This window comes from Rattus norvegicus, chromosome 7 (genome assembly GCF_036323735.1).
Source record: "Rattus norvegicus strain BN/NHsdMcwi chromosome 7, GRCr8, whole genome shotgun sequence".
Classification (NCBI taxonomy): Eukaryota; Metazoa; Chordata; class Mammalia; order Rodentia; family Muridae; genus Rattus; species Rattus norvegicus.
This window is the reverse complement of record NC_086025.1, coordinates 132,333,045-132,360,983: the sequence shown is the minus strand read 5'-3', so window position 1 is coordinate 132,360,983 and position 27,939 is coordinate 132,333,045. Positions and strand designations below refer to the sequence as shown.

The 27,939-nt window shown below is 50.5% G+C and overlaps 1 protein-coding gene across 5 annotated transcripts in view; it reads left to right on the top strand.

The window, feature by feature from the left end:
* Fmnl3 (formin-like 3) overlaps window positions 1–27,854 on the top strand; it is a 51,354-nt gene extending 23,500 nt beyond the window's left edge. The window contains exons 2-27 of one of the 5 annotated variants that reach the window (XM_039080568.2): window positions 502–611; window positions 7,660–7,743; window positions 9,587–9,667; window positions 10,462–10,538; window positions 13,282–13,365; window positions 15,787–15,939; window positions 17,051–17,159; window positions 17,319–17,395; window positions 17,591–17,684; window positions 19,112–19,186; window positions 19,298–19,408; window positions 19,715–19,864; window positions 20,244–20,345; window positions 21,507–21,789; window positions 22,314–22,382; window positions 22,470–22,594; window positions 22,810–23,012; window positions 23,384–23,618; window positions 23,732–23,800; window positions 23,896–23,976; window positions 24,066–24,195; window positions 24,698–24,858; window positions 25,140–25,241; window positions 25,564–25,656; window positions 25,965–26,088; window positions 26,864–27,854. In XM_039080568.2, the coding sequence (XP_038936496.1) occupies window positions 7,666–7,743; window positions 9,587–9,667; window positions 10,462–10,538; window positions 13,282–13,365; window positions 15,787–15,939; window positions 17,051–17,159; window positions 17,319–17,395; window positions 17,591–17,684; window positions 19,112–19,186; window positions 19,298–19,408; window positions 19,715–19,864; window positions 20,244–20,345; window positions 21,507–21,789; window positions 22,314–22,382; window positions 22,470–22,594; window positions 22,810–23,012; window positions 23,384–23,618; window positions 23,732–23,800; window positions 23,896–23,976; window positions 24,066–24,195; window positions 24,698–24,858; window positions 25,140–25,241; window positions 25,564–25,656; window positions 25,965–26,088; window positions 26,864–27,129 (3,132 nt within the window). In that variant the 5' untranslated portion in view covers window positions 502–611; window positions 7,660–7,665 and the 3' untranslated portion in view covers window positions 27,130–27,854. Of the gene's footprint in view, window positions 1–501; window positions 612–7,659; window positions 7,744–9,586; window positions 9,668–10,461; window positions 10,539–13,281; window positions 13,366–14,120; window positions 14,150–15,786; window positions 15,940–17,050; window positions 17,160–17,318; window positions 17,396–17,590; window positions 17,685–19,111; window positions 19,187–19,297; window positions 19,409–19,714; window positions 19,865–20,243; window positions 20,346–21,506; window positions 21,790–22,313; window positions 22,383–22,469; window positions 22,595–22,809; window positions 23,013–23,383; window positions 23,619–23,731; window positions 23,801–23,895; window positions 23,977–24,065; window positions 24,196–24,697; window positions 24,859–25,139; window positions 25,242–25,563; window positions 25,657–25,964; window positions 26,089–26,202 lie in introns of those variants that run through there. The other 4 variants (XM_003752125.6, NM_001399766.1, XM_063263386.1 and 1 more) reach the window with 4 other exon arrangements.
* Window positions 27,855–27,939: the final 85 nt, after the last annotated feature.

Genomic DNA, 27,939 nt, shown 5'->3' with positions numbered 1-27,939 from the left:
CCCAAGTGACAGAGAAAAGGCTAATCATTTCTTAGGAAGCCAAACATTGCTGAGGAGGATGAGAAACTGGGGGATAGCAAGGAGACGTCTGCTGGGTCATTTTTACAAGTAATTATTTGAGAGTGTGGTTTGTGACCACTTTGAATTTTGAGACAGGTAATAATGGGTAGGAGGGATTTAGAAGACCAAGGAAGTGTGGTCACAGGCAAATCCTAGGGCCAAGAAATAGCAAGAGGACTTGTTCCCTGAAAGCCCAAAGGGAAAGCTGTTCAGAGATGCTGGGAGAGGCTTAGCACTTAAGATCGTCAAGGGTAAGATCCAAGGAGTAACTGGCCAAGGCTTCTGTTTTATAAATGATAAGGAGCCGGAATATTTCTGGGTATTCCTTGTAAAGGAGACTCCCCACAGCTCAGTGAGAGAGCAGCTGTGGTGTGTGGAAAGGGGTGTGTGACCCCAGAAATGGTAAGCGTCTGAGAGTGGTGCTTCCTCTTTGGGCTCCAGGGATTCCAGGGAGAGAGAGAGGCCCTGGTGAGCTGGTGGAGAGGGGAACTGTACCCAAGACTCCTTGACTTTGGAAAGCCTGTCCCCCATCGGAATAGTTTCCATTCTCCGTAAGTAAATGGGAGTGCGTGGGTCTGGCTAACCACGAGGGGCTGAGGAGCCAACGGGTGGATCAAGTTGCTGTGGTGGTGGTTTCTTAGCTAGGGCCAATGGCTCAGTTGGAGAATGACATCAGCAGTTTTGTCTGAAATGGAGTATACCTCAACTGGTAGGCAGAGGGGTGTCCTCGGCCATGGGCTAGAGGTTACCTGTAGGAGTTACCTGGTAGCAGGTGTAAGAGCAGTACCTCAGAGGGCAGTAGAGCCTGGGGCTTTCTTGGTACCAGGGACATAGTCACTTCCTTTGCTCTCTCAAAATCCAATAAGGGAATCCTCCAACGTGACAAAGAGGCCTAGGGGTGGTGGTGATACAATTGTTGGAAAAAGTCATCTCTTTGTTTGGGTGGTGCTGGCCTTCTAGGGCCTTTCTTCATCTGATTGCCTAGTGTGAATTGCAGAGCTCAGCTGGAGACATCTGGCGAATGCATTTCTTTTTCCTCCAGGCTGCTTAGGGACTTGGCCCATAACTACTCGGCAAGTCACTTCTGGTTATAGAGTCATCAGTGACCACAGCAGTACGTTCTCCAGACATAGCTCTGTGCTGGCAGATTGTTCCCAAAATGATGGCTTCAATTAAAGCAAATCCAAAAAGGCAGACTTAAGTCACTGCAGACACTTAAGTCACAGAAAAGCACACCCATTTTTCTGATGCCATTAGGACCCCTGGCAACTTCCCATTGTGTCTGATAGTGGCTCAGGCCTCGAGAAGGCTGTCGGAGAGCTGTGCACTCTGCACGTGCTTCTGACATAGGGTCCCTCTTCACGGGAGTAAAGACAAGGGATGGGGTTGGTTCACTGTACTGTAAGCTTATGAAATTTGGCAGAAAAGGGCTAGAGTCTCAGGGTCCAGGGAGGTGGCTTTTGCCCTCCGTGCTTCCTGATTTAGAATACTGCTAGGCAGGGGGGCTGGCTGGATGTTTGCCCCACTCCATCATGCCAGTCAGAGAGCTGTCTGTGCTTTGAGTGCCTGCCCTTGGCCCCTCCTGTGATTCTCTTTCTGGAGTAGGACAACTCTTGTCCAGAATCTTTTGTCCCTGACTCCAACTCATTCTCTGAACCCCTGCTCAGAAGGGTAGAGGAAGTGGGCAAGAGGAGCAGTAAATAACGAGCTTTCTTTCCCAGACCTGGCAGAGAGGACTGGACCATGGGTCAGTGAGAGCCACAGTGAGTCTGCCTATCCATGGGTTTCATCTCCACCCCTGTACTAAGCTAGCCACTCATGGGCTTGGGGAAAAGTGTGGGTGTTTGAAGGGGCTGCTGTGTTTCCTATGTCTAGATTTTCTCCTGTTAGCTCCTGGACCTTTGATGGAGCTCTGATTGTTTTTGTCTGACAGGATTGCAGTGTTGGGGTGTCTGGAGAGGCTGTGCTGAAACAGTGAGATAAACAGTGATGCAGAGGTGGCAGCGTGGGTGGGTGGGGCTGGCCAGGCCGCTGCTGTCTGGGCGGGCTGGGTGGAGGAGGCTCCTGCCCAGGGCACTGGCCAGCTGGCTTGTGTTAAAGCACTGGCTGAAAATAGTTCTCATTGTCTGGGGGCTGCTACTGCAGCAGCGGCGGGCGCTGGCTGTGGCCGCCAAGGGGCCAACGTAGGAGGGGCTGATACTGCTACCTTCTGAGTTCTCATCCTTTGGTAGCATTGCCCAGCTGGCTACAGCTGTGCCCATTGCCAACCAATAGGGACACGAGGAAGGCTGGCTGGGCTGTTTGAAACACTGTCCTATTGATGCCTGGTCATGGGCCTTCATGCCTTGTTTTGCCAGCTTTGTCACTGGCACTGGGGACAACTAGGTTGGAGAGGTGGGGATCCCATTAGGCGCACAGGCTGGGAACAGTGTCAAGTCCTGTGGCAGCTACCTCAGCTTCCAAGCTTTTGCTTCTTTACCATGTCCCACCTCTGCTCACCTGTCCACTATGTTCATGGACAGTTGCCAGGGAACCCTTGGTGGCACCTGCATCTTGGTGGCACAGCAGCATGTTGAGAAGGAGTGGTACCCAGGAAAGCTTCCGTGTAGTTCTGCAAGAGAAGATGTTAATAAGATCATTGACTCTTCTTTCTGCTGAGAATAAATACCGTTTATAGCTGTCCCCACAATCCTCTTCTTCCAAGTGAGGTTTCTGGTGTTTGTAGTGTGTACCATTTTCGTGTCCATTCCTAGATTGTCATGTCCCACTGGGACCAGGAGAAGCAGTGAAGCAGGGAGTTTTGGGTGTGTCCTATCTCTGCATGCTGGGTTTTTCCCAGGCTTGGCTCACAAAGGTCGGCAGAGTAGCGCTGAGTCCCAGAGTGGGCGTGCAGCTTTTAGGGAAACACCAAGCACATGGCATTTCCCTTTTTCTTGCAGTGGGAAAGAAATGAGGGAGGGCTAAGTGGTCTTGGGGGTGCAAGGCAGACAGAGGAAGGGAACTTCAGCAGAACCCCGTCCTCTTTCCCAGCTTTTCTGAGGTGGACAGAAATCAGGTTGGAGGAAGTCAGGAGACCTCGATGGGCGCATAGGAGCACTTATTTACATAGGCTCCCAAGTGGGAAGCAAGGCAGAGCAAGCGGCCTTGCTGGAGAAGCATCAGGTCCTCAGCTCAGCGTTGCAGCCCTTTGCTATGAGGCATCTCGCAGGTTACTCTGACTTAGAGATTAGAATCCAGGGCTGCTTTCAGTTTGGTTTCAGCTTCCCCTTCTCTTATCTCCTATTGTGACTGTTTTGGCTGTGATTTATCTCTCTCTCCCTGGGGAGGGGGAATGTCCTCCCATAAGGTGGTGATGTTTAAACTGTTCCTACTCTTAAAGGAAATCCTAGAGATTAAAAAGGGGGTTCAAAGGATTATGCTGTAGTTTCAGTGTTGAGAAGCAGTTGGTGAAGGACAGATAGGAACAGACAACCCAGAAACAAGTGGGCAGGTGTGTGGATGCCAAATACCACACAGGCTTTCCAGGAAAGTGGACTTTGCTAGTGCCCATCATATTCCGGATGTGTGCAGGTGTAAACTGCCCATTGTCTGATGCTCAAAAGGCCCTGTGAGGTGATAAGATTAGCTTGGTGAGTGAGTTCAGTGGGGCTTGTTAGCTCTGACGTGCCCAAGTGGATCTAGGGCACTCTGCTGCCTCTCTGTTCAGCAATCCTTGGATCAGGGACTTAGCAAGAACTTAACTCTTGCCTCTGAGAGCCCAGTCTCCAAGGAACCCCTGAAGGAAAATGCTGGTGATCAAACATCTGACTGAGTCTAGAACCCTGCCAGGTTTAACCCCTGGATGTCTCTAAGAGCCAGGAAGTTGGCTTCCTTTGGACATTGGACAGATTTATACACATTATCAGGTAGAGACAAGAGTCTTTGTGCTCTCATCTGACTGAAGAGAACCGCCTGGTCTTCTGCCGTAGCCAGTGCCTCCTGCTCACCACGTAGTGCTCTGCTCTGTGAGAATGCTGGAGGTCGGAGGTTTTTCTTTATCTGTCTCCTTCCCATTGCACTTTTCAGCCCTGACAAAGCTGGGGCCAGTGTCCAGAGAACCCACAGAAGCTCCAGACAGGGCATGGGCCTCTGGTTAGGGCTGCTTCCTGCTTTTCCACCTATTTCCACACGGCAGGGGTCCATCTTCTCTGAGGGCCTTGATGCATCATCCATGTTTTTTTTTTTTTTGTTGTTGTTGTTCTTTTTTTCGGAGCTAGGGACCGAACCCAGGGCCTTGTGCTTCCTAGGTAAGCGCTCTACCACTGAGCTAAATCCCCAGCATCATCCATGTTTTTAAGACAGGAGTCCCAGAGGGAGGGGGTAGGGTGACTTTTCTGGGTCTCAAAATCTGGAGAGAGACAAACATTCCCTCACCAGCAACCTGGCAGGGAGGTGGGGAGCAGCCACAGCCCACAGTAATTGGTCAAAAGGATGTGATGTCTGTTACAGTAGCAGCAGCAGACTATTCCTGCTCTGTGGCAAGGTCTATTGTCCCCATTGCTGTGACAGAGCACCATGACCGGAACACAGCTTGAGGAGAGAGACCATTTCACATCACAGTACGCCATCACAGGGAGCCAGGGCAGGATCCCTGTCTGGAATACAGAGATGCCCTTAGCACACACCTTTAATCCCAAACCATGAAAGTAAAGTTAGTTTGTATAAGTAAACACCCATGTTTAAATGTGATATCTAATCTAGTGGCAGACAAAGTGACAAATCACAGAATAGGAGGATATGCCCAACTCTCTCATGAGAGAGGAAAGGGAAGCTATTTTTGGGACAGTGGAGAGAAATAGGCAGTTTTCCTGGGAGTGTTGTATAGACAGGTTGCAGAGAGGGAACAAGCTAGACACAGGTGAAGACAGAAGGAGCAAGAGGATTAGAACAGATCACCAGAGTTAGTATGAGGCCAAGCAGAGCAATCCAGGAGAAACTGACAGAAGCCAGATTGAATCTGTCAGCCTGGAGAGGAGTTCGAGTCAGAACAGCTGAGTTGAACCAGCCTGCCAGAGTTCAGAAAGAACTAGAAAGGGTGAGCTTATTCAGCAGTGAGTCCTAGAGGCTGAAAACATTCTAGGCCTAGACTCAATTGTACGGAGGCTGGAAGCTTCCAGGACTAGGCCTAGGTTAGCAGACAGGCAGAAAGGTTTGCTCAGCCTGCTTTACTATGGTACCCCCTGTTCAAGGGCAGCAGTGAGGGGATAGACCCACCTGCATCAACCATTAAGAAAAATGCCTGCAGGTTTGCTCACAGGGCAGTCTGGGTGGGTACATTTTCTCAAGAGAAGTAGGTTCTCTTCTCAAGAGACTCTAGTGTTTAAAAGGGGGGAGGGGGAGAGGCAGTGGTGAACACCTTTAATCCCAGCACTCAGGAGGCAGAGGCAGGCAGATCTCTGGGCCCAAGGCCATTCTGGTCTACAGAGTAAGTTCCAGGGTAGCCAGGGCTACACAAAGACACCCTGTTTTGAACCCTAGACACCCCCCCACCCCCAGCCAGCATAACTGGCATTTTTCTTTCACAGGAAAAAATAGGAACTTATTTTCCTGACTGAGACTCGGAAGCAGTGTCATTAGATGACGGTGACGTGCTCAGAATGAGTAGAGCCAGGGCTGTTCCTGCAGACTCTGCTGAGGTTTCTCTCAGGTTCGGCTGGTAGCAGCCTGTCCCCCAGCTGGGAAGGCCGAGGCAATTTTGGATCTGCCTTTGACCTTTGTGTCTCCATTTGTTCTGTAACCCACACAGACATATAGGCCACCAGCAAAGCAGCGACTGCAGAGGGATGGGCCGTGTTTGCCCAGCTGTGGGGAAGCTGCAGCCCATCTTGTGTAGTTCAGGCAGACTCCTCAGCAGCAGACAGAAACGTGGAAAAGTTGTGATGAGGTTGTCTGTCCTTTCCTCCCCTGGCCATTTTTGTTTCTCTAATCCTAAATTCTTTCTTTGTATGTGCTAACTGGCGTCTTTAACCTGCTTCCAGTGTTTGAACCATAATGGTTCTGTTTTCAGCCAGTACATGAGCCCACTGCTCCCGGGGCCTGATAACATCAGCTCATCATTAACTTCTGATGAGAGGAGGAGACTGAGCATGGGCTGAGTCTTCGGGGTGGATGAGTGTACAGATGGCATAATGGTGTGTGAGGAGTAGATTTCGACAGAGTACTAACATTTAAGGATTTTCCTGTTAGTCCTTTAAGTAGAACACCTGTCTCTAGGACTGTTTTGTCCTCGAGATCCTGAATACAGCATGTGTGTAAGGGTGAGGATCCATGGGCTGGACTGGGGTGAGCCAGCGGTTAGGTTTGGGTTACCAGGGAGTGAGAGCTGGGTCTCTGAGTAGCAGGTAGGGGTTAGGGAAAGCATTCAGAGGCACCTCAGATGGGGCATCTTGTTTGAGTCACAAGTGGGGTGTGCAGGAGCTGTGATCTGATCAAAGTGTCAGACTGCTATTAGAAGCAAAGTTGTAGCCTAGAACAAAGGCAGTCATGACTGCAGGGGGCACAGGAGGGGAGGGGAGTTTATGCCGTGTACAGCAGACTTAGGCCTTCCTTACACGGCACTGCCTTTTCATCCAGCACATAGTAATGAGCAAGATAAAATGATTCCAGGTCTAGCCTTCAGTATTGTCTATTAGGGTGCCCCAGGGGGTCTGGATAGTGCTGTGTACCCATTAAATGGAAGGGTAATGATTTGTAATTAGTAGCAAGTAAGTTGCTACTGCCTTTTAAAGTTCTAAAGTTTCATAGATTTTTTTCTAAAAGTATATGGGTAGTTCTGTTTGCATGAGTGACCTCATTCACTTGCATTTGATTCACACCTTTTAAAATAGTAAAAGATAAAAAATTAAAAAAATTTTTATAAAGTATATTTTATAGTATGCCATTTCCCAGTTTGAAATGTCTCACATTACATATAGAACCTCTTGTTGGTTTTGTTTTTCAAGACAGGGTTTCTCTGTGTAGCCTGGCTGTCCTGGAACTAGCTTTGTAGTCCAAACTCAAGAGATCTGCCTACCTCTGCCTCTTGAGTACGAGAATTAAAGGCGTGTGCTCTACTGCTCTGCATGTGTAGTAACTTCTACAGCTTGACGTATGTGATATGACATATATGTGGCATGTTGAAGAAGGCTTTGTAACACTTTTATGCTTCCTACTTGAAGTGAATCTTGGTGTCTTCTATTTAAATCTTGTTTGCATTTGTAAGTATTTTGTGTGTGGTAGTGGGGAGCTGTGCTGTGAAGTCCTTGGAGGTCTGAAGACAGCTGCAGGAGTTGGTTCTTCTCTGCTCTGCAGAGTAAATCCAGGACAGACTCAGTAGCAGGCACCTTCACTCATAAGCCTCGTTGGCTATTAGTTTACAGTTCAAATATGGTTAATTTTGACTCACTAGATTGATTCCATGTCCTTTAGTTTGGAAAATATTGTTTAACCCAACTTGACAGTTACAGTGGGGAGGCAGGAAAAGTCCCTCCCTCCACGATGCCTTTGCCTTTGCCTCTCAAGGGGGCAGAGGGAGCTCACGCCTCCCTGCCCTCCAGGTGTTAACTCAGCTTCTCTCCTCAGAGCTCTATGAACCTGCCTCCTGACAAGGCCCGGCTGCTGCGACAGTATGACAACGAGAAGAAGTGGGATCTGATCTGTGACCAGGTATGAGCTTGGCATGAGCTTGGTAAGATCAGGAGGAGCAATCTGCGACTGCCTGGACGAGACAGTAAAGCCAGAGGGTTGACTGCCATGCTGACAGGAACCAGCCTTGATTTGGCACAGAGTAGGCTGACTTGGTTTCTAGGGGCTGCCTAGCTGAGACAGCTGGTAGCCTGTATGCCCAGGAGAGGCTGCCTGGTGGACACCATGATGTCATGGTGGTTTGTGCAGGATCAGCTGTGGGCAAGGTGAGCAGTTTTCCCACAAAAGTTTGTCTAGCTCAGGATTATGGCTGGACCTGTAGGCTCTGCTGAGGACCCTCTTACTCTGGCCCAGACATGACAAATAGTTGGGGGTCAGGGTGGGGTGTGCTGCTTATATCAGCTACAGACTTTCAGGAGATGCCCTTGTCCCCTTGGCTCTGTTCTGAAATGTCACTGTAGCCAAGAACTGCAGCTATCCGTGCATGGATAGTGTTTGAACTGAGCAAGAAGAGAAAGTACTACTTTGCTGAGAACCAAGATATTAGAACACTCACTGCCTGGGCTTGAAGGTTGCTGGTCACGAGGCTTTGACTGTTTTTGGTAGGTCTGGAAGGACTTGGCACAGAGTGGGCATTTTGTTTACGAAGCACTCAGTTGCTGAGCTTTGCCATGAACAAATCTATTCTTTCTTTTCAGGCTCTGAGCAAAACCATAATAGCTGATGTTGGGGGGCTGATTACCTTTTAGGAACCCCACACATATTGAAATATCTCACTTAATCTCATAAAACCAATTTCATTCAAAGAACCTGCAGCCAGATTGGGCCAAGGCAAACCGTCACCGGTCCTTACTAAGCTGTTTCCTTCTGCCAGGGCTTAGGCTTTCCCTCAGCCAGCAGCATGGCCCTGAGGCCCAAGGTATCACCAGAAAAGGTCTGCTTCCTTAGACTCAGTGCTAAGTATTGAATTTGGAGGACAGCAGCCCTTTGGTGCTAACGTTCTTTACTAGATAAGTTCTGTCTTTTTTAGGTGACATAATTTCAGTTTTTCTTGGAGTTCTTTGTTTTTAGGTCCTATTTCCTAGCGTTATGCCGCTCTCCTAGACCCCTTTATGGGTTTCTTCCCCTGAACTCTTCAGAGAGTTTCTTTGTGGAGGCCTTTCTAGGACCAGAGTGCCAAGGGGGTTTGCTGAGTTTCCTTGTGGGTAGACCTGAGTTGCTCTGTGTGAAAGGTGTTGAGAGGTAACCCTGCTGAGAACTTCATTTGGTTGCTGGGCTTGAGTTCCCAGGCAAAGAGCAGAAGGAGAGTGTACGGGGTTGGGGATTTAGCTCAGTGGTAGTGCTTGCCTAGCAAGTGCAAGGCCCTGGGTTCAGTCCCCAGCTCCGAAAAAAAGAAAAAAAAAAAAAAGGAGAGTGTTCTTGCTCTGAGCGTCAGTCAGCGTCAGCACAGCAGAACTAGTTGAGCCCCAGCTGCAGAGGTTAGAACTACAAAAGAACGAGAGATTCTTTGAGGCAAAGCTCTCCTCCCTGTGGCTTTCTTAACTGTCAGTTAGCCAGTCACGTATTTGCCTTAGATACTAATCACAGCTCTGTAGTCCCCGCATCTTAGCAAGCAGGAGATTCTTAAAATAGCTTCTGACATAAAGCACTCTAGGTGTTAGGGAGCACTGGGCAGAAGAGGAGACTACAGCTGCAGGTGGGACAAACCTAAGGATCGTAAGGAGGGGAACTTAGGGTTTAGATGATGCTAAGAGACAGCTGGAGGCCGTGTTCCCTCAAACTGAACACTGTAGGCATCTCCTTCCTTAGCAACCTCCATGAACGTTGTGTTTCTGCGTTGCATACGTGTGTGTTTCCCTTTCAGGAAAGATTTCAAGTGAAGAATCCTCCCCACACCTATATCCAGAAACTCCAGAGCTTCTTGGACCCCAATGTGACGCGGAAGGTGAAGTATAAGGCAGAAGGTTCCTGTCTTGCTGCCTTCGTAGTCCTGTGGGTTTGGGCACAAACCTTTTGCCTTGGGGTTAAGTATTTTGACATTGATTTTTTGAGTAATGGAGTTGAATATCTGGGCTTTGAGGCCTAAAGTGACTGTCCAGTGCTAGAGGGAAGTCTGTAATTGTACTTCCTGTGTTTTCTTGTCTGCCTCCTTTATTTATAGAATAAAATTGGATAGCTGGGTATGGTAGTATATGCCTGTGATACACTTAGAAGACTGAGGCAAGAGGATTGTGGGATCCAGGCTAACCTGGACTACATAGCAAGATGCTGCATACCTCTTCCTCAAACAAACAAACAGATAGGGTTGATGGAGGAAGGTTAGAGAGGTGACTTGGCAGTTAAAAGAAAGTATTGTTTTCCCAGAGGGCCTAGCCTCAGTTCTCAACATCCACAGAGTCTTACAACTCTTGTAACTGCTTCCAGGAACTCCACCGTTGTCTCCTGGCCCCTTTAGCAGTGCACGCATGGTCCACAGAAGAAATGCAGGCAAAAGACTCAGAGTCAAATGTAGAAAGAAATAAATGGGGGGGGGGGGGCAGGCATCCCAGCACTCAAGTGGCAGAGGCAGGCAGATCTCTGAGATTGAGGCCAACCTGACCTATAGAGTGAGTTCCAGGACAGCCAGGGCTACACAGAGAAACCCTGTCTTGAGAAAAAAGAAAAGAGAAAAAAAGAAAGGAAAAGAAAAATGGTTGAAAGGGAACGACCATCAAGTGACAAAAGATTCCATGTTTACAGAAGTTCAGGAGGAGAGTCCAGGAGTCAACCAAAGTCCTCAGGGAGCTGGAGATCTCACTTCGCACCAATCACATTGGGTAAGTCAGGTCTGCCATCGGCCTCTCCCTGACACCAGACATTGCCTCCCACACAGATTTGGGTGCCCTTTTTTTGGTTTTTCCTTCATGCCATGAAGCAAGGTTGTCCCTTGAATAGCATGTGGCTCTACGGAGCTTTAGATGTGCCATTTCTGGCTTTTCTACCCTTCTGTTCTGCCAGTTGCTGACCAGTTAACTTCTGGAAGCTTGGGGCCTCTCTTGGGGTTCTGTGGCTTTGACTAGAAGACATTCCCATAGCAGCTGAGACCAGAGCCTGCCTATGGTCTGGTACTGGGCCAAGAGAGGCCCAGCAGAGGTTGGGATGCGAGAATGTATTATACTGAACAATGAAATTAGTTCCTAATTGATGACTAGTTAGGCTTTTTGGTGTACAGATTCCTTAATTGTTTGAAAGAAAGCAATCTGTACATGAGCAGAAGAGGCTCCTAAAGCAGCGGAGACGTAGGATGGAGAGGGTCAGGGCTGACGTCTCTTGTGCTCACAGATCATGTTGCTGCCAATGCGTTGAGGGGGCGGGGCCCCCAGGGTCTGTGAGAATCTTTCAGCCTGAGTGAAAGGGGAGGCAGGGGTTACTGAGGAAGCTGAGGACTGATGCCTGAGGCTCAGGGAGAACACAGCGGCGCTTCTGTCCTATGAAGCTGTTCCAGCAAGAGTAAGAAACAGCTGAAGGGGTGCGACCATGCAGAAAGGACAGTGAGCTAAGAGTGCAGCACTTCAGGTAGAGGTGCCTCAGTGAGGGACCAGGGAAGGGGGAGGTGGGGCTTCTGGGTAGATGCCAGCCTGCGTCCCTGGACTTCCTGAGAGTAAGGTAGAAAGAGCCAATGACATCAGCAGCTTTTCCTCTTCTGTCAAGGCAGCAGCCTACTTGTCTGCTCCCAGGCCTGATGTGCCAGGAGCTCTTCAGGGGGAGAGGATATCTGTATGTAGCCAGCTGCAACAGCACTCAAAGGGAAGCAGCACAGGAGAGGACAGGAAAGGGATAGTTCCTGGTGTTGGGAGCATGGCTTCCACACCACAGTCATCTGTGACCCGACATGGAAAGCAACCGAGAAAGGTGTGGCCAAACTCTCTTGCCCCCACCCCTTAAGAATCTCAGAGAGGGAAAACTAGGAGGGTTCATCACTTAGGCCCTGTTCGTGTGGTTAAGAGTGACACTTGGCAGTCCTGAGCACCCCATGGGCCTCTCTCTCAGGCCTTGCTATAATTGGTGTGTGGATGGGGGTCTGCTCTCCTTAGTAGAGGACCACAAAGAGACAGTCCCCTGTGGTTAGCATAGTTCCCAGGCCCCAGGGCTTCTTGGCATTGGCTCACAAGTTTGAGGTCTAGACCGAGCCCTTGGTTCCCAGGGAAGAGCTAAGCCCGTGCCATCTAATCTGAGACTTCTCTGGGCAGTTCTATGAGGGAGACAGGATCCTTCTCTTCAGGAAGCTTGTCAGGCTAGTCAGGGGTGGAAGGAGGCCAGGACAGAGTGTGAGGAGGAGATCCTGTTTTGGTTACAGCCTGACGAGCAGGGTCCTGCGGGAGTGAGTGCCAGCGTTGTCCGGGGTCTCTTGCTCTAGAGTGAGGCTGCCTGAGTAGGATTCCAGGGCCCTCTAGCTCTTGTGGTTTGTATTGGTTTTCTGCCTTGTCAAAGTGCCCTTTAACCTCCCCTCAAAGTGTCAGGATCCCTAAAATAGCAGTGTAGACTCAGACAGGAAATGAGAAGGGGGTGGGGAGCTGGAGAGCAGACAGACAGGAAATGGGAGGCCTGTCGGCCCCAGAGAGGAAGCTAACTTGCGGCAGCTCCAGTGTCGGCCTCAGCTGGGTCTTGGCTGGTAAATCAGCCAAGCCTGGTGCTCTAGCCAGCCTCTTGGCTGTGGGTGTGGCTCGCCAGGATGGAGCTGGTGTTCAGCTGTGGGGTGAGCACAGCCCTGCAGGGCAGTTTGGACACAGCTGGTCTATGTAGTTCCATGGACATTCCAGTGGAGTAGAGCACGCAGAACAGGGCTTCCATCCTGAGGGGCTTATGGCTCTGCACCGAGACAAACCTTCTCAACTCCCACCAGTTCTCAGGGGATTTGCTCTTCACTTTTCCTCCATAGTCCAAAAGGAAAGCAAAATGCCCTAGGTCATTGTCCTCCTGTCTGCTCACCTGCCTGCCTTCCGCCATTGTCATCTGACTGGGGGAGTCCTGCCATACTGCAGTTTGAATTCCTAACTGTTCCCTAAGCTTTTTCGGTTCTGCTGGACCCACTCCAATTGAACACAGAACTCTCACCACCATCTTTGCTCATTGCTTCTCGACTGAACTCAGTAGAGCCCTTTGACCCTGTAAGGTTGTCTTATCTTTGCCTGTGATTGATGGCATCAGGGACTTGCAGGCTTCTTCAGGCTCAGCTCTGTGAGCCATGAATGCTCTTCGTGCCTCCTCAGTCCTAGCACATGGTAGGAAAGGACTTAGTGCCTAGCATTGTGTTAGATCAAAGGGACACAGGAAACAATGGGCTGTAGCCTGGCCCACCATGGCTCTCCAGCCTGTAGGACGTCCAGGCTGGCAGCATGATCACAAATGGCTCTGTCAGGGGTTTTGGTTTTCAGGATTTTCTCAGCCTGGTAATAGGTTCCAGTAGCATACAGAAGAGTAAATTGTTGAGGGCTAGATTGCTGGGTCAGAGCTCTCCACCAAACCAAACCAAACCAGTTTCCATACTGTATCCACTGTGTGTGTTTCCTGTATCTGCAGGTGGGTAAGGGAGTTTCTCAATGATGAGAACAAAGGCCTGGATGTGCTGGTGGATTACCTGTCGTTTGCCCAGTGTTCTGTCATGTAAGTACCACAAAGTTTAGGGTTGGGGACTCACTGGGAAGCAGACAGTCCCAGTGTACTTAGAAAAAGAGTGAGGGCTGGGAATGCAAAGCAGCAGAACATTGCCTGCCATGTGCTGAGGTTGAGCTTTCAGTCTCCAGCATGGGAGGAAATGGGGTGGGAAAGAAGAAAAAGGCCGAGTAAGAGGCCAACAGAGGAGATGGGAATGGGCATCCCCAGCACAATAGCTCAGGGGTTGCTGCAGAAGTGAGCAGGCAAGACAAGGGGTCAGCAGGGATTGGGAAGTTAGCTGGAACAGAAGAGAAGAGAACAGTATGGAAAGGAAGCTTGGAGTCGGAAGCCAAATGACCTAAGTGCCAAGCTACAGGCTCTCGGAGGAAATGTAGCTCCTGGCGAGATGGCTTCCTAGGGTTTAGTAATTTCAACAACATTTCTTCCATGAGGAAGCTTGGGCCCTGAGATGTGAGAGGGTTACTACAGGCCAATGGTTGAGGAAGATCAGTGAGCAGGACTTCGACTTGAACAGATCGAAGAAGTATTTGGGGTCTCCCAGATATCCTTTTCACATGGAGGTAGTCAGCTATTGGTTAGCTCGGGAGAGCAAGCCTGGCGAGGTGCAGTGAATGAGAGCTTTTAGAGTCAAAGTTGTGTTGAGCACTATCTATGGAACCTCAAGTCCCTTTGTCCTCCTGACTGACAGATTAGATGAGAAGGTGTGAATCCCATTTAGCATCTGGAATGCACTAGGGCCTCCGCTGCTGGTGGCTTCGATGTTATTACCCAGGTGAGAAGCCTGCCTATAGTTTTTGGACATAGAGAAAGAAGGCTGACCTATGATAGTGATAGTAAATGAAGTTAGCAACATATGCAGGCTTACACTTCAGACAAGTCAGCCTAAGGAGGATGGGTCCCAGCTTTGCTCTCAACTTGCCATGGTTCCCGAACTAAAAGTCTCTAGTCTGGAGAAAGCTGGGTCTTGAACTTTGGACCTTGCCTAGACTATTGCTTTTCCACTATCCCTGCCCTTATAACTCTTCTTGGTTCAGTGCATTTCCTCAAGGGGGCCTGGTAATATCTCCCGGGTTCAGCTTCCCATCCCCTTTCCTGGGTCATCCTCTGTAAAACTGAGAGTCACCCACTTCCCATCCACATCTCTGTGGAAGCCATACTTCATGATCTTCCTGTCCTTTTAAATAATCTTTTTATGGAAAGAAATGGGCAAAATTTTGCTTAAGTGAATTTTTAGTTCAGAACTTTTATAGTAAAAAGATGTAGATCATTTCACCAAATGTGCCTGTCTTTCTTGAAAAAGCGAACAACCCCATTGCTCCAGACCAAGGCTACACTTTGGTGTCCAGGGCAGTCAGTGCCTTTGAAAGTAGAGTCCAGGTAACAAGAGCCAGAGGCTTGGAAGGCCTGGGGGAAAGGGATGAGGCCATGGCTGGGTCACCATTAAGTGCCTCCTGCTGTCAGGACTGTTCCTGACCAGTGCAGCCTCACCTCTGTGGGTGTCACTTGTTCCAGAAACCCCAGCCTTGACACTGGGCATTCATGATGGGCAAGATGTCCTATGGGGAAAAGCCTTTGAGATGTGCCCTAGTTCTCAGAGTTACAGGGGTACAGAGCAGGAGGAAGAGGGGAGGAGAGTGCTTTTTGGGGTGTGCACTCTGAGGGGCAGGTATGTAAGAAAAGGCCCTGAGTGCTGTGTGCTGTCAGCTGATCTCTCTGCTCTGGACATAACTGCCTATGGTAAGAGACCTGTTGCAGGAAGTAACCAAAAATAACACTCACTTCCTCAGGGGCAAGAGCTCCTCCCTCTTTCAGTCTCAGCTCACAGTTCTAGGGAAGCTGAAGCTGAGGAGGAAGACATAGAAGCTCAGTCATAGAACATCCGCCATTCAGAGGGCTAGGCCTGGGGTGTAGCCCACTAGGAGACCTATTAGCATACTGGCCTGGCAGGAGACCCCAGCTCACTCCTCAGCACTGAAAAGCTAAACAAGCCACAGAAGCCATTGGTAGGGTGGGCAGTGGTGTACTTGCTGAGCTTCAAGACCTGCAGTTGCTCATTTCCCTCCATTCATTATCTTTGGAACAGATGTTTTAAGTAGGCATGGTGACTTGAGGCATCCCACTTGAGGCTAGGAGCACAGGAAGCCTGACAGCCCCCACAGACAGCCCTAAGGCCATGGGGAAGCCTTCAGATCCCCTCTGCTAGAACTGCCCAAGCCTTCTCAGCCCTGTCGGTAGCTCCAACCAGGTTCAGGTCTCTGATGCCTAATTCTGCTTCCTCTTCTTGCTGCCCCTGCTTTTTGTTTGCTACAGAGGCCTGAAGAGGGGGAGGTGGGCTTGCTGGGGGCTTGGCACATAATTTCTCTTGTATATGTGCCTGCGTGTGCGCATGTGTGTCCTCTCATGCTCTAGGTTTGACTTTGAGGGTCTGGAGAGTGGTGATGATGGTGCATTTGACAAGCTCCGGTCCTGGAGCAGGTCAATCGAGGACCTGCAACCGCCCAACGCCCTGTCGGCCCCCTTCACCAACAGCCTCGCTCGCTCTGCGCGCCAGTCCGTGCTCCGGTATGTGCGCGCTTACTCTGCCCACCTGCCTCCCACCCCAGCCCCAGTCCAGGTCTTGGTAACCCGGTGAGTGCTTATGCTCCTCCCCAACTCTTGCTTCCAGGCTCAGCTCTCTTGCCCTCTGCCTGTTCGCCTGTCTCTGATCTGTCCTCTCTGTCTCCCTGATTGCCCAGCGGTCTGTCCTGGGTAAGTACATGGTCCTCAGCTGTGCTACCCCTGATGCTCCAGCTCTCCCCTTCCCCCGTCCTCACTCTGTCCTAGCCATTCCTTCCTGACCTTGGGCAGGGCTCCAGCTATACTGGCCAGTTCAGCTCCTGCCCCCACACCCACTTCCTCAGCTCTCACTTTTCCCATCACCTCTTCGAGAACAGACCCAACTACCTGCTGGTTCCTTCCTTTCCCTTTCCCCTTCAGGTCTTTTTTCTCCAAAGTTGTGCCTTTGTCTGTGGTGGACTGGATCACTTCGCAGAGCCCCTGTTACTCAGAGGCTGCCCTTGTAGAGCCATTAACCTTTCCTGTGACCTAAGTCTCTCTTGCGGCTCTTCTTCTCTTCTTGGATTTTGCATCATGGACACTGATCACCATTCTGGTCTTGCAGGAACAAATTCTGTATGTGTTGCCTCTTCTCATAAAACATTGAGGTAGTGAGAGGTGATACAAAGCCAGGCATGGCCCCAAGCCTTTTCTAAGACCTGTGTAGGTCTGCTCTGCCTTTGGGGTACTTCAGAATGAGATGAGTACAAAGACGCACCTGTCCCACGGAATGTGCCAATGTGTCACTAAACAAGGGAGGAGGGACTCTCGGGTACATGTCTTTGTGACCTATCCCAAGGACTGCAGAGTCCTTAAAACAATTTTGTATTTCAGAGGTCTCTGGGGTTAGCATGATTTTAGCAGAGGATAAAGCTGGCTAGGGTCCTGGGCAGTTGCCAAAAAAGGCCTGTACCAAAGAGGTGAACGATGGCTGACTTCACTGCCGTCTGCACCCTGGCTGTCTTGGCATTTGTTACAAGGTCTTATTTCCTCCCATTTCTGCTCTTTCTACAGGGCAGCCTGGTGGTCTTTCACCATCAGTCTTGTCCCTACCTGATCACCCTACCCTGTCCCCCAGGTACAGTACTCTCCCTGGCCGCCGGGCCCTGAAGAACTCCCGGCTGGTGAGCCAGAAGGATGATGTGCATGTCTGCATCCTTTGTCTCAGAGCCATCATGAACTATCAGGTAAGGACTGATGCTCGCCGTCAATGTGCTGCCTCCTTTGCCTCATCTACCCACCCAAGACTGCGGAGCACCAGCTTGTGAAAGTCGAGTTTGCTAGTGGAGACCTGCTGGCTTCTCCCTTCTTACCGTCAAGGTCCCTTCCTATCCTTTCCTTTGCAGTATGGCTTCAACTTGGTCATGTCCCACCCCCACGCTGTCAATGAGATTGCACTTAGCCTCAACAACAAGAATCCAAGGTGTGTTGATTCCCTCCTCTAGTGCCCAGGGATCTAAGGATCCTGATTTATCTTTGACATGCCCTCCTGCTAGAGGAGAAGTGTCCACAGCCCAATGAGGGAACAAGCGTTCCTTTTCCATCTCCTGTCTAAAGGACATGAGCTGTGCTGTGGAAGCTTGGGTGGGACTTGGATGTTTACTTCTTCATCTCTTAGGACCAAAGCCCTGGTCTTGGAGCTGCTGGCAGCTGTGTGTTTGGTGCGGGGAGGTCATGAAATCATCCTTGCTGCCTTTGACAATTTCAAAGAGGTTGGTCTCTCCTGCATGCGTGTGTGTGTGTGTGTGTGTGTGTGTGTGTGTGTATAGAAGGTAGGGAACTGGGTAGATCCAATTTCCTGGGAATTCTAGTGACTTTAACCCCTAGACTCAGCAGCCTGCTTCAGAGTGAGATTATAGCAAAAGCAAAACTGAATAAAGTCTTTTAGATCTTGTTCCAGGACACCTTGCAGTGTGGCCAGTAATTGGGGCTCTGGATAGAGTGCAGACTGTGGCTGGAGACATGGTCAGGAGTCAGAGCCCTGGCTGACTTTGCAGGGGCCTTGGGTTCAGTTTGCAGTATCCAGACCGTGGCTCACAACTGTCTTTAGTTCCATTTCCAGAGGACTTGGTGCCCCCTCCTGGCCCCCACGGGCACAGCACACACATTCATATGCATTTATAGTGGCAAAACACACAATCTTTTTTTGTTTTTTGGGTTTTTTGTTTGTATTTTGTTTTTTTTTTTCTTTTTCTCTCTTTTTTTCTTGGTAGGCACAGGCTCTACTCCTCACCCACTGGAGTGGAGTCTGGGCATCTTCACTTTATAAGACTCTCCACCCTTGACTCTGCTGCCATGAGCCCACAAGTGGGATCCAGAGCAAGTATATTCTCAGGGTTCGGCTGTTAGGGAGGGGCGAGAGAACTCCTGTGTGGAATTTTCCCATCCTTAGGTCTACCTCCGAAACCCCAGTTTGCATGAACACAGGATTCCTCAACATCCAGCCACAGCTGTGGTCCCACCCCTTCCTCCTCTCTGGGCCTCTTCCCTAGCATCCATTGTTTGGTCCAGGAAACAGCTCTTCCTCTTTAAAGTTGAGACACTCACAGGAGCCCCTGGACCCTTCTAAGCAGAGGGCTTTCCTGCATTCTGGCTCCTCCTCTGTGTCCCCGTGGGGCCCCAGCCCCCAACAATATAGCTGTGGCTTGACTCCTTTTTTTCTCTTTCTGTATTTTGATGGCATCATATCTGCTGTGTGTCTTTCTGGCCTAACTTTAGAGGCACATAAATCCTAGGCTACGCTGGATTCCTTCACTGTGGTGAGGGTCAGAGACCTAAAGCCAGATTCTAGGTTCTGGGTTTTCTTCTGATGTCCAAAATGGCACAGCCTCTAGATAGAGTTATAGTTATTTTGGTTTTTTGTTTTATTTTTATTTTATTTATATATTTATTTCGATATGTTTGGGTTTGTTGTGTTTTGTTTTCTGTGACACATTTTTACCTTATATCACAAGTTGGCCTCAAACCGGCTCCAGCTAGTTTAGCCCCCATAGCTAAGTTGTTAGCCACTGTGCCCTCTGCAGTTTGGGTAAACTTGGTCTGAACCATGTCTTCTCCATCATGTTCCTGGGACCCAGAGTTTGGGGATTTCAGTTCTACATAGTAGAGATTCTTCCTCTGAGACTGTTTGCGCATTCAGGTGTGCAAAGAACTGCATCGCTTTGAGAAGCTAATGGAGTATTTCCGGAATGAAGACAGCAACATTGACTTCTTGGTGAGGACCTGGGTCTGGGACAGGTGCATGCCGTGTCCACTGAAGCTTTGTGCTGTTGTAGCCTTCGAAGCCAGGGCCACACTGTGTTCTGAGAGTGCCACTTTTCCCCAGGTGGCCTGCATGCAGTTCATCAACATTGTGGTACACTCGGTAGAGGACATGAACTTCCGGGTCCACCTGCAATATGAGTTTACCAAGTTGGGGCTGGAGGAATTCCTACAGGTAAGCTATGATCTTGGAAAGGTGAAGTCTCAGGGTAGGGAATCAGCTTAGACAACACACACAAAGAGCGTGGGTTTTTTGGTCTTTGGTTTTTGGTTTAATAAGAATATTTAAAAACAAGTAAGAATATAGTCCTAAATGGATCTGGAACCTGCCTGTCCTTGGCCTGGGACTGGGACCCTTTTCCCAATGTCTGGAAGACACTGGTCACATGCTAAGAGGGAGTTGTGAAGCAATGATGGGGTACTGGGAGTTTCCAGGAGGCCTGTGCTGACTCCGTACATGCTGCTCTCTGCTTTTCCACAGAAGTCAAGGCACACGGAGAGCGAGAAATTACAGGTGCAGATTCAGGCATACCTGGACAATGTGTTTGACGTGGGGGGCTTATTGGAGGATGCGGAAACCAAGAATGTAGCCCTGGAAAAGGTGGAAGAACTGGAGGAGCATGTGTCTCATGTAAGTGTTCTTTGCTTGCCAGAGCCTCTGAAAGGCCGGGAGGATGGGCACAGATGGGTTCCTGGCAGCTGACCTCCCTGCCTCCAGATTGAGCCACGGGAAACCTTGAGAACCACTGAGCCTCTCTAGACTATGGCCCAAGCCACTGAGCACTCCTTACCAGAATGCGCTGACCTCTATGGCTGGGTTTGGCCTTGAACTTGGGACAGACTATGCCTTGTATCTGTTTCTGTTTCATAGTGTCATGAGAGTCATGTAGGGAAGCCACCTGAATAAGGCTGCCTTTTGAACATAGCTTTTCAGGTCCTGGTTTGGCTTTAAGTTATGCCGAGTGTTTGGGCTTGAACACAGCTCTGAACATGCCTTACCCATTTTGTAGCTCACAGAGAAGCTTCTGGACCTGGAGAATGAGAATATGATGCGGGTGGCAGAACTGGAGAAGCAGCTGCTACAGCGGGAAAAGGAGCTGGAGAGCATCAAGGTGCCAGTAAGGGGAGGGGGCAGTGGGACCCAGGTCCCAGCGCCTCAGGACTTCCTTCTCTTCCCAAATCTTGTCAAGGGAAGATACTGAGCTGAGCTGAGCACTCAGCAAAGGTGACCTGATGATCCACCCCTAGCTCCTGGTTTGTTTTTTTTCCTTCCTCCTCTTCCTCTCTTTCTCTCTACTTCTTCCTTCTCCTTCCTTCTTTCTTTTCTTCTTCTTGAGACAGGGTTTCTTTCTGTGGCCCTGGCTGTTCTAGACCAGGCTACCCTTCAACTCAGAGATCCCTCTGGCCTCTGCATCCCAAATCCTAGGATTAAAGGTGTGCACCACCACTGCCCTGCTTCCTTCCCATGATTTTATCTTGAGAAAGAATCTTGAAGCTGGAGTTGGCCAGACCCAGAAGAGAATGGGGGCAGATAATGTGCTCGTGGAACCCTAGAATCCAGGGCAGGCCGGTCGTCTTCTTCCTGCCCACTTGCTGACTTGGTCTTCATATGCTTCCCAGCTGTTTACTGGGCATGGTTAGAGTAGCCCACCTGTTTATCACCGTCTCCCAGTGTCCTGGAGGGCAGTGCTTCTCATATTTCAGTCTCTTACGTTCTTTCTCCTAACTTTATACCTTAGTTATAAAGCTAACCCACAACCTCCGTGTCTCAGAAGAATATGGTTATGTTGGCTACTGAGCTCAGCTCAGTGTATATCTGCTTATCCCCGCCTAGCACTAGAGAGGGAGCAGGAAGGATATAGAGACTACAAAGGCTTATCCATGAAGCACCCACCTGATCATTATCCACAGCCAATGAAATAAAATCAATAACGACCTAAGGTCTGTGGAGAGAGCAGCAGTGCCCATCTAGCAGGGGACCAATGGGAGTTTCAAAGGGGCGTCCTTTTTCTTCAGGCCTGAGGGGCCTATGCAGTGAGAACAGACGAGCAGAGAAAAAGGACATATCAGAATACCAGTGGAAGCAAGCTTACTCTTCTGTTCTACCACACGCCAGCTTTGCTGTTCCTCATCTGGATTTCTTCTATTCTGAGCACCCTCACTGAGATGACCCTTCCTGAGAGGAGAGTCTGTTGGCTAGGAATTCTGACTCCCAGGGGAACTGACTGGAGCCTGCAGCCTGTTCTCCCTCAATGTTGCTGTCTGCCTGCTAGGAGACATACGAGAACACAAGCAACCAGGTGCACACCCTTCGGAGGCTCATTAAGGAGAAGGAGGAGGCCTTCCAGCGCCGATGCCACCTGGAGCCAAGTGCCCGGAGCCTGGAATCCATGGGTGGGAGCGAGGCCCTAGCCAGGGTAGGCCCTACAGAGCTGACTGAAGGCTCGACACCCTCCGACCTGGACCTGCTGGCTCCAGCCCCACCTGCTGAGGAGACTCTTCCTCTGCCTCCTCCACCAGCCCCGCCTTTGCCCCCACCCCCTCCTCCACTACCAGGTAACTGGGACTTCCAGGCGGGGAGGGGCAGGTTTTTTGTGAGGCCAGGACCATCTTTCTCAGGAAACAGTTGGGAAATAGCATCATTTGAGAGCTAGGAGGGTATCAAGTCAGGATGAGAGGGCTAAGGGAGGACCAGTGTTTGTGGGAAATAGATGAAGGAATGCTGGGAGCAGATTCTGCTTCAAGGATCTCTGAGGGGATGCTCTTTTTTTTTTTTTTTTGGAGCTGGGGACCGAACCCAGGGCCTTGCGCTCACTAGGCAAGTGCTCTACCGCTGAGCTAAATCCCCAACTGAGGGGCTGCTCTTAATTATTCTGAAGGCAGCCAAGCGGAGGGCTCAGCTGTGACAGAAGAAACTCCATCAAGGACTAGCTCTGGCTCTCCCCTCAGTGCACTTTTGGGACCAACTTGCCCAGTGTCATAGCACTCCTCTTGGGGTCTCTAAGGAGAGGGAGGCAGGCAGAGTTTGGGCAGCCTGGAGCCTTAGGACTGTGGGTCATAATGGCATTTATTCTTCCCAGACAAATGTCCCCCTGCCCCACCTCTTCCTGGTGCTGCTCCTTCTGTGGTGTTGACAGTGGGCCTGTCTGGTGAGTGTCCTTAGGGCTCTGGGCAATGCTATTGGATTTTTTCCTCAGCTCTTACCTCACACCTGTTGTCCTCCCTCCAAAACCTAGCCATTCGCATCAAGAAACCTATCAAGACCAAGTTCCGGCTGCCAGTCTTCAACTGGACAGCACTGAAACCCAATCAGATCAATGGCACTGTCTTCAGTGAACTTGATGATGAGAAGATCTTGGAGGTAACAGGGGTCTGGGGTCCAGAAGGGTGGAGTTTGTGGCCTGGAGACCATGATAACTTTAGAGCCAGATCTTCTAGACTTGGAAAAGCTTTTAGGCAGAGCAGGACTGACACCATTATCAGCTCTAGGAGCCAGGACTGGATCCCTGCAGGGCACAGTGAGTGGGTATTGTCATTGAGCCTTCAACATTGTCCTTTCTTACCTATTTCTGCCAGGACTTAGACCTGGACAAGTTTGAAGAATTATTTAAGACAAAAGCCCAGGGTCCTGCCCTTGACCTCATCTGCTCCAAGAATAAGACAGCACAAAAGGCTGCCAGCAAGGTGACCCTTTTGGAAGCCAATCGTGCCAAGAACCTGGCTATCACCCTTCGCAAGGCTGGGCGCACAGCTGAGGAGATCTGCAGGGCCATCCACACGTGAGGCTCCCACCAACTTGGCCCTGGTCCCCAGACAGCTGTTGTCCCAGTTGTTCCCACAGCTGCTGGGTCTCCCTAGATTCCAAGGTTCCTGATAGGACTTGCTCATCCTTCTCCATTACCACTGACCAGAGCAGAGCGTACTGACTCCAGTCTGAATCTCAGGCTCAGGGAGAGAAGCTGCATGTTCAGCGCAGAAGAAAGAGTGTATCACCATGTTAGCAGAGAGCAAAGACAGGAGAGCCAGTCCTGAAGCAATGGTGCTCTGCCTCTAGCTGTGTCCTGTGTATTGCTCTCCAGTCCTCCTAAGGATGAGGGGAAGATGTGGACAGAGGTCAGACCTGAAGTACTGTGCTGTTCATCCTACACAGGTTTGACTTACAGACACTACCTGTAGACTTCGTGGAATGCCTGATGCGCTTCCTGCCTACAGAGGCTGAGGTGAAACTGTTGCGGCAGTATGAGCGAGAACGACAGCCCCTAGAGGAGCTGGCAGCTGAGGACCGCTTCATGTTGCTCTTCAGCAAGGTGGAACGGTTGACCCAGCGAATGGCTGGCATGGCCTTTCTGGGCAACTTCCAGGACAATCTGCAGATGCTCACACCGGTACACCCTCTTCCCTAATCACTATCCACTGCTGTCACCTGTCACACATCCACTGTCCTTCCTCCTTATCCTCCTCCTAACCTGGGCGTCACAGTGTTCGTCTTGTCTTTCAGCAACTGAATGCCATCATTGCAGCCTCTGCCTCCGTCAAGTCCTCACAGAAACTGAAGCAGATGCTGGAGGTTGGGAAAGGGAGTCACTGGTGCTGGTGGACCTCAGGTCCTGGGTGGGTCCTTGGGGCTTGCTGTGACCTGCCTTCCTTGCATCTTATGAACAGATCATTCTTGCATTGGGGAACTACATGAACAGCAGCAAGCGAGGTGCTGTATATGGCTTCAAGCTCCAGAGCCTGGACCTGGTAAGATGGTGGGGCAGCATGTGCAGGAAGCCTGGGACACCACTGTCAGAGCCAGAGTGCCTAGCTCTGTTGGGACCACTCCCTTTCAGCTGTTAGACACCAAGTCCACTGACCGGAAAATGACACTGCTGCACTTCATCGCCTTGACGGTGAAGGAGAAATACCCAGAGTTGGCTAACTTCTGGCAGGAGCTGCACTTTGTGGAGAAGGCTGCAGCAGGTGAGGGCTCCCTCTCCCAGGACAACCCCAGGAAGCTGAGCAAGAGGAATTCCTGGGTTCATTGCTGACTTTTGTTCTCTTCTTTCTTACTTCTTCAAAGCTCTCTGCTAAAGCTACAAGCAGGGGCTACTCCAAAGAGAGCAAGCCTTCTTCTGGGCTCAAGTAGGATCAGGCTTCCCTTAGACTGGCCCAGAGATAGTATTTCTCTATCATGTTTGTGATGTGACTAGAAAACCTGTAAAGCCCCCTACAGACAGGCACACAGTACTGCTGTTTCTGTCCTGCCCACAAATATTAGGCCCAGGCAGCTCCAGTTTGGAGACCAGCCTCCTTCCTTTGCTACCTTGTTTTTGGGTCCATGAACTCTGACCCTCCATCCTTCCTGCTGCCTGCTTGACATGCACTTCTCTGTATGTGCATCATGAAGTCTATGTCAAGCATACATGATGGGATAAATGCACTGTAGTCCTGGGTAGGCCTCAGCCAGGCCTCTTGTACATAGTGTCCCTGGAGAACGTGCTGCTAGACGTCAAAGAGCTGGGCCGGGGAATGGAGCTGATTCGGCGGGAATGCAGCATTCATGACAACAGCGTTCTGCGAAACTTCCTTAGTACCAATGAAGGCAAACTGGACAAGCTCCAGCGTGATGCCAAAACTGCTGAGGTGAGCAAGGAATTAGGGGAGGGAGGCAGCAAACATCTGAGCCAACACACTAGGCCACTTCAGGTAAGGCATCCAACTCCTGTAGCGGGCAGCTGGCCAGCAGTATGGGGAAGGCAAGGGGGTAATAACAAGGGACTTTAGGGATAGCAGACATCCATGTCTGAAGTTAGGACTCAGGAGGTGGTTGGTTTTCCTCTTGGCTTTGCTTTCTGTGGGCCTTCTGTCCATACGTGAGAGCTGGCTGCTACCCACTGGGGTGACTCTGTCTGCCCTTTACACAGGAGGCCTACAATGCAGTTGTGCGCTACTTTGGCGAGAGTCCCAAGACCACACCTCCCTCTGTATTTTTCCCAGTATTTGTCCGATTCATTCGTTCTTACAAGGTAAGTTGAAGAAATGTTTCAGGAGTTTGGTCTGTAGATTAGTCAAGAAAGTGCCTAGGCTTCAAGTCTGAGTCTTTTCCAGTTCCTGAGGTCTAGGGAAGGAACCATGGAAGCCAGCGACAGGCCTCTTAACTGTAGACTGGTGGGCAGGGTGGGGGCCCAGGCCCTTCCTTTCATTGTTTGGAGCAGGAAGTACCCCTCCAGAGAGTGGCCACCTGGGGTTAGCTGGTCCCACTGCCACCCACACTTCATGCTTAGTGTCAGCCCCTCCCTTCCCGGCCTATGAAAGCCTTAAGCTCCCCCTCTCTTGGTCTTCTCTAAGGAAGCAGAACAAGAGAATGAAGCCCGTAAGAAACAAGAGGAGGTAATGCGGGAGAAGCAGCTGGCTCAGGAAGCCAAGAAGCTGGATGCCAAGGTGGGTGGGACCAAGAGCTGGTCTGGAGGGCAGGACAAAGAATTGAGGATGGAGGAAGCCAGAAAGGACATGGAAAACCAAGACACATGCGTGCACTCTGGCTGGCTGTCTCTCCCTCCTTCCCTCCCACTTTCCCTCCCTCTCCCTCCCTCCCCCCTCCCTCGGAGTGGCTGACAGTGAGAGTCCAGAGGGAGGGCGGACACAGGGTTACTCTCAACAGGGTCATCTTCAGCCTACATCTTGGGACAGGAACCAGTTGCTTGTTGGGTTAGTGATGACTTCCTTCCCCTTCTAATATCTGGCCTTAGACTCCATCCCAGCGGAACAAATGGCAGCAGCAGGAGCTGATTGCAGAGCTGAGGCGGCGCCAAGCTAAGGAACACCGGCCTGTTTACGAGGGGAAGGATGGTGCCATTGAGGACATCATTACAGGTGGGACATTTGTCCATTGGGCCTAATTCCTAGGGCCTGACCTAACCCCCTTTTGGCCATTCTTCCTAGTCTATTTCCCCACAAAACCTGATCAATGTCTCTCCTGGGCCATAGTGTTGAAGAGTGTCCCTTTCACGGCCCGTACTGCCAAGCGGGGCTCACGCTTCTTCTGTGATGCAGCTCACCATGATGAGTCAAACTGTTAGCCCTCACAGGGCCCTGACAGGTACTGGGCACTACAGCTGCCCTCTCATGCCTTGGAATCACTGGTAGCGTCTCCCAGTGATGGAGACACACTTTGCATGCTGCATGATCTGAGAAACACAGCGTATCCCTGCATGTGTCCCCCCCCACTAATTTGTCCTAGCTACTAAGATCCAAGGGCTAAGGTGTCTCTGGGCCAGGGTTGGGAGCTATGCCAGAGCAGGCAAGACCTAATGATTTGTATTACTGAGGCTCCATTCACAGACCCAAGATATCTTGGGTCCTGGGCTCCCTTAGGGCCCTCCTAAGAGCTCTGGCAGTAGCTCCTATTCAAGGATAGATGTCCTTTGACCTCTGCTACTTGACATCTAGTTGACTTACAGTCTTTTCCTGGGTGGTCTTTAGTTTCCTATGCTATCCTCTGAAAAGAGCTCCAGCAGTTTTTCTAGCTGGTCCTTAAGCCTCCCTCCAAGATCCTCCCTTACCTTCTTCATGGATGACTACTTCCTCAGGTGCTGTCCTGCTCAGTCTCCCTGCCTGTTCACTGTTCATGCGCTTGTTTTCCCCACAGGCTTCAACCATCATCAACCCATGGTCACTCACAGCCAAGCCAGGAGTGAGTGCTGTACCACCCAGTGGCCCTCCTCGGGCTCCAGGTCCCCATTGAGATCCTCTTGGAGGCAGGAGTACTATAATTCTCAGAGTCCTGCAGACGTGGACAGTGAACCCAAAGCCCAGGGCCCGGCAGAAGGCTATGTTGTCCCAGCTGCAGCTGCTCCAGCTCTAAGGCTGACTCGTCCCTGTGCCACTGTGGGCACTAGGTCTGTAGGGGCCTAGCATTCTCCTAGTGCCCCACCCGCAAAGTGCACTTTGCCCCCAGTCTTCAACTTCAGTTCCTGAAGGGGTCAGTTCAGGGCTGGGAAAAACCACTTCCAACTTCAGCTCATTGAGGGTACACAGTCTCTCCCCTAGAGTCTCATGGGATAAGAGGAGGAGGATGTACATCCCATGAGAAATACTGATCGCCCCGCCCCCAGCACACACACACAGCACTAGTCTAGAGAGTGTTCAGATTGATGGACCCTTGGACTCTGCCAATATTGTACTGCAGGAGCTTCTTGCTCCACTTCCTTAAAACCAAAGTGTTGTGGGAGAAGATTTGAGGCTTTCAAAAGTGGAAAGGGAAGGGCTAACGTTTAACATGGAGAGTGGGTGGCAGTGGGACCAGCTGACCCCTGGTGGCCACCCTCTGGATGGGCACTTCCTGCTCCAAACAATGACAGGAAGGGCCTGGACCCCACCCTGCCCACTGTCTTCCCACTGACTGAAGAGCAGAAGCACTGTCTGTACCAGCTCCAAGATTGCTAGAGGAAGGATGTGCCAGCAGGCTCACCTTCCTCAGCCTGTGGATTCTGGCCCAGGAACGGGCAACAGAGGAGCCTCACAGACTGACTGCTCAATTCCCTGCTGGGCTTCCTGACCCTGGAAGGGAATGCAGGGCACTTTGTCTTGTACATGTACCATTTCCTTCCTTGTACATAAACCCCAGACCTCTCAACAAAGTCGTGTGCACCACGCTGTCTTCTCTGCATCAGGTAGGGTGGCCACGAGGATGAGTGTGGGTAGGAAGTGTTTTCCTCCATTTCA